This window comes from Apium graveolens, chromosome 5, assembly GCF_009905375.1.
Source record: "Apium graveolens cultivar Ventura chromosome 5, ASM990537v1, whole genome shotgun sequence".
Taxonomy (NCBI): domain Eukaryota; kingdom Viridiplantae; phylum Streptophyta; class Magnoliopsida; order Apiales; family Apiaceae; genus Apium; species Apium graveolens.
In genome coordinates this window covers 298,053,314-298,058,284 of record NC_133651.1, presented here as the reverse complement: position 1 = coordinate 298,058,284, position 4,971 = coordinate 298,053,314, and the positions used below count along the sequence as shown (strand labels likewise).

At 30.4% G+C, this 4,971-nt stretch overlaps 1 protein-coding gene across 1 annotated transcript; it reads left to right on the top strand.

Annotated features, from left to right (window-relative positions):
- Window positions 1–379: 379 nt before the first annotated feature.
- LOC141661935 (adenylate isopentenyltransferase 5, chloroplastic-like) lies at window positions 380–2,327 on the top strand. Its single transcript, XM_074468967.1, has 2 exons — window positions 380–612; window positions 882–2,327. Exon 2 carries the CDS (start codon window positions 899–901, stop codon window positions 1,910–1,912), a length of 1,014 nt encoding a protein of 337 aa, XP_074325068.1. The 5' UTR covers window positions 380–612; window positions 882–898; the 3' UTR covers window positions 1,913–2,327.
- The last annotated feature ends 2,644 nt before the right edge of the window (window positions 2,328–4,971 follow it).

The window sequence follows — 4,971 nt, the reverse complement described above, 5'->3', positions numbered from 1 at the left end:
AATTATAACAAGAGTATAGTCTATTATATATCTTTTAAATTACAATTTGACTACTGTTTTTAATTATAATTTGTCTGTTGTGGTTTTATATAATCCGTAAGGACCAAAGTCAACATCTAAAACAAGAATATAGGACAAATTTGATCTAAATAAACTTTTTTTTGTTGTCCTTGTTTACCAAAATCTATTCATAAGACCACAATGAACTAATAAAATAAAATGAAAACAAATTTCAGTACAATAAGATGATACATAATTGCTTGTATTAATATAAAATATTGTAGCATTATTCAATTTCATAATACATTCATTTTCCCACCTCCATAAATACCAAAGGCCACTCTAATGAGTTGTGCAAGTTTGTTTTGAGCTACAAAAAAGAGTTGTATTCGTTGCATCATATTTATATCAGTAACACTCACTACTCATATAACTACTAAAGCTAATCATTTTGCTTTAACTTATCAACAGCTTTCTTCCCCCAACCACCTCTCCTTGAACACTCACACACATATATAGAGAGAAAGGAGTGAGAAGAAATTAAAAGCAAAAAGTTGGCGTTGATTTCTTACCTTCTGCAGTTCGCCGCATCTCTCTGTTATACATTTAAAGGTAAATAGTGGTCCAAGTTTTCCTATACTTGTGGGGTAACAGTAATATTTGTATGCATGGCTTCTCTTACATATTGTGAATGTTTGTGTGTGCATGTTTAATTTTGATATTTAAAAACACGTGCTCGACAGGAGTAGAAACCATGAGCTCTTTTACAGAAATCAAAATCCCAATCATTATACCAATTATTTGGTGGTTATTATGTGTACATCTTATTTGGTCATCTTTGTATAGTATTTCTTACGTTCATTGTTTTTATTTTTGTACAGTTCGAATAGATAGTACAATGAGGATATCATTTTCTGTCTGCAAACAAGCACCAGCCAAGCCCCTAGTGAATTTCCGAGGGGGAGTTGTAAACATGGACTCCTTCATGCCATGGCGGCGGAAGGACAAAGTTGTAATTCTCATGGGAGCAACTGGTACAGGAAAATCGAGACTTTCGATCGAACTAGCAAGTCGTTTTCCGGCTGAGATAATTAATTCTGATAAAATTCAAGTTTTCGAAGGTTTAGATATTGTGACAAATAAGGTAACAGAGGAAGAATGTCGCGGGGTACCTCACCATCTACTAGGTGTGGTTAATTCAGATGCAGATTTCACAGCTAATGATTTCCGCCAACACGCCACCCTAGCTGTGGAGTCTATAGTGAGGCGTGACCGCCTTCCTATCATAGCCGGTGGCTCCAATTCATTTATCAAAGCTCTAGTTAACGATGAATTCAGATCGAGGTATGCATGCTGTTTTCTATGGGTAGATGTGTCATTCCCAGTTCTACACTCTTTTGTCTCTGACCGGGTGGATAAAATGGTCGAGTCGGGATTAATAGAAGAGGTGAGGAGTTTTTTTAACCCGGAATCGGATAATTATACCAGAGGAGTAAGGCGTGCAATCGGATTGCCAGAAATGGATGAGTTTCTGAGAAATGAAGCGAATGTGGATGATGAAACAAGAGCTGCTCTACTTGCAATGGCAATTAATAAAATAAAAGGTAACACATCTTTATTGGCTCTGAACCAATTAAAAAATATTCGAAGGCTACAAAAACAAATGGAGTGGCACATGCACCGTTTGGACGCAACCGAGGCTTTTTTAAAGAAAGGATCAGAATCACACGAGGCTTGGGAAAAGCTAGTGGCAAGACCAAGCAAAGCAATTGTTGGAAATTTTCTTTACGAAGAAGATTCTTCTCCTTCTCCTTCTCCTTCTCCTTCTTTCCTACAAATTGCAACCGGCTCCGCTGTAGGAGCCGCTGCAGTTACCACCTCAGTCCCTGCAGTTGTTGCCGCAAGCCGTTAGAAGAGCACGCAAAATGTAAGAAATCTAGTTGTGGGATTTAAAAAAGTTGCAGTTTGTGGCCGCCGTGCGTTGGAATAAATTAAACTGAAGTTGACAGTAGATTGCCACTTGGAAGAGTATAAAACTGTACTATCCACAGAGAATAGCTGTCAGGTCGATAAATACCTAAAACTTTTGTCCGTACAGGTGAAAATCAATTTAGAAACCCGTTCCCGTGCGTGGCTAATCATACGACGCCCCCATTTTTGGGTGCGGTTTAAGATTCCATCTGGTCAGTTCTATCATGGCTCTGCATAGTGTGTGGACCTCTTATATGATATTTATAGGAAGAGAGAGGGGGCAAAAGGAGTGTTTTTTTTGTTGTTGGTGTGCCATGCATATTGTTTTGACAAAGCTGAAAGTAAATATTGTTTTATTTTTGAGATTGATAGACACATCTTTTTATTGTTGGTATCTTTCTTTATTATTTACAAGATTGATAACAGATAACCCCGGTGCCAAGCAGGCCGAGATCAAAATATCAATATTTAATAGTGATTATTAAAATTTATTTTAATTTTTTTATTAAAATATATAATAAATAAAATTTTACGATTATTGCAATTTTTATTTTTAAATTATATGTAGTTTTCATTAATTCAAATCTTATTATAACAACAAACTCAACGTTATTATGTATTTATTGTTCAAAAAGATACAACTAATATTTTACATCAAAACTTTAGTCGCGACACGATTGATGAATAATTTAACAAAAAATTAAATCAACATCACTAAGTAATTGCATATTAAATTTCTTAGCTGAATTTGTGTTTTGATATAGTTTGTGATTGTATATTTTTTTCCTGATAAAATATTCATTATGTATGTGTAAATTTGTAATTGGTGCTAAAATAGCATTCTGTAGGTATGAATCTAGAAATTACAATGTATATATGATTTTGTTTATATAAAAACAATATAAATATGTGGTATATAAGAATAAAAAAATGGGTAAGGTATTACATATAGAATTATAAGTCATATATGAATAAAAAAGAATAAAAATGGTATATTTAGAGCTATAGCAAGATTTAAAAAAGAGTGAAACCAAAAGTTCGTAAAATCAAAAAGAGGTGAAACCAAAATATCCATTAAAAGATGATTTCCTTATTAATTAATAATAACACTGTTTAAAGGATTCCATTTTATTATTTTAATAAAAAATAAAAAAGGATTCTGCGAAAAATAGAAATATCGTAATTATAATATGATTCCAATCTATATTTTGCTAAAAACAACATAGAACTTTACATGAAAGAGAACTATAGAGGTGAAACCAAAATACGGCGTAACCGTACTAAGATCAAACCAAGTACCCTATCAAGAAATAATTTTTAGTTCTACGAAAATAGAATTGTAATCATATTACGGTTTGAACAATTTTATTATTTTTTAGTGGTGAAACCAAAATACAATTTTTTATAATATTCATACCATTTTATTAAAATGGAATTCTACCAACAAATTAAAAATTTCTAAATTAAAAAATTTCAATTTAAACACATGGCCTATTTACTTGGTCCTGGTTTATATTTTTCGGAACCTATTTAGTTGAGTCAATTTATGAACTTATTTATTTTAAAATATATTTAAAAATAGGATTCAAACCTATAAAAATAATAAAAAATTATGGCTTATAAAAAAAATTAAAAATGAGTAAAAATAATACATATACAATTATAAGTCATATAGTAATAAAAAGGGATAAAAATAATGCACTTGGAGTTATAAAAGATGAAACCAAAAGGTGGTGGAACTAAAAAATAAGTAAATATGTTTCGTTTATTAATAAAGAAAAACTGTAAAAATAATACATATAGAATTATAAGTCATATAGGAATGAAAACGATAAAAATATTACACCTAGAGTTACACCATGAATCATAAAAACAAAAAAAATAAAGGTGATACAACCAAAAAATAAGTGAAAACAAAGTATCACTTTAAAAAATTATTATTAAAGAAAAACAGGTAAATATAATATATATATATATATATATAGAATTATAAGTCATAAGGAATCAAAATGGATAATAATAATTTATACAATTAGAGTTAGAGTTATAACATGAATCATGGAAAAGTGAAACCAATGATACCAAAAAATAAGTGAAACCAAATAACACTTGAAAGGAGGTTTCGCTTATTAACAAAGGTTATTAATGTAAGTCCAATCTTTGTTGTGGTAAAAATCTTTGTTGTGGTAAAAATGGTTGGAGGTGTCTCATTAAAAGTTCATCCCTCCGCCAGTCGCGTTTTCCATCCCTAATGTCTACAATATTAATACGTGTAGTGAAACCAAGTAATACTTGAAAGAAGGTTTCGCTTATTAATAAAGGTTATTAATGTAAGCCCAATCTTTGTTGTGGTAAAAATGGTTGGAGGTGTCTCATTAAAAATTCATCCCTCCGGTCAGTCGCGTTTTCCATCCCTAATGTCTACAATATTAATACATGTATTATATATACTAACCTATAACGGATTGCTTTTAACACTCTATTTTAGTAATTCAAATTATAATATAACAATATAATTAATAAATCAAGACAAAGATTAAAAAAAATATTATTAAAAAAATAATATCAATCTATCTATATGTACTATATATTATTATAAGCAAAACATGATTTTGTTTGGTTGATTGTTAACACTTTCCAAAAAAAGAGGCCAACACTTATCATTTTTCATTAAAAATAAAATTATACGCTACAGAGTACGCTGACTCAATGTATGCCTCTCCCTCTCAGCAAAAAAACTTTTCGTTCATATCGGGGACTAAAAAAATATAATTAATTAAAAAAATCCATATAGACAAACTATACATCCATTAGTCATGTCAAAGTTCCCTCACTTAGCACACTTGCATGTTGTTGTCACGGGACTCGCTACTAAAAATGTACTCCATTGGCCATTTATATCAAAAACATATTTTAATAATATATTTTATAATATAATTTTTAATAGTTGAAAAATAAATTAAAGAATATAATAAGTTATAACAATATATGTTTTATAAT

What these genes read in the sequence shown, in the direction of transcription:
- LOC141661935 (XM_074468967.1), top strand. Translation starts at nt 899, where the DNA reads ATGAGGATATCATTTTCTGTCTGCAAACAAGCACCAGCCAAGCCCCTA.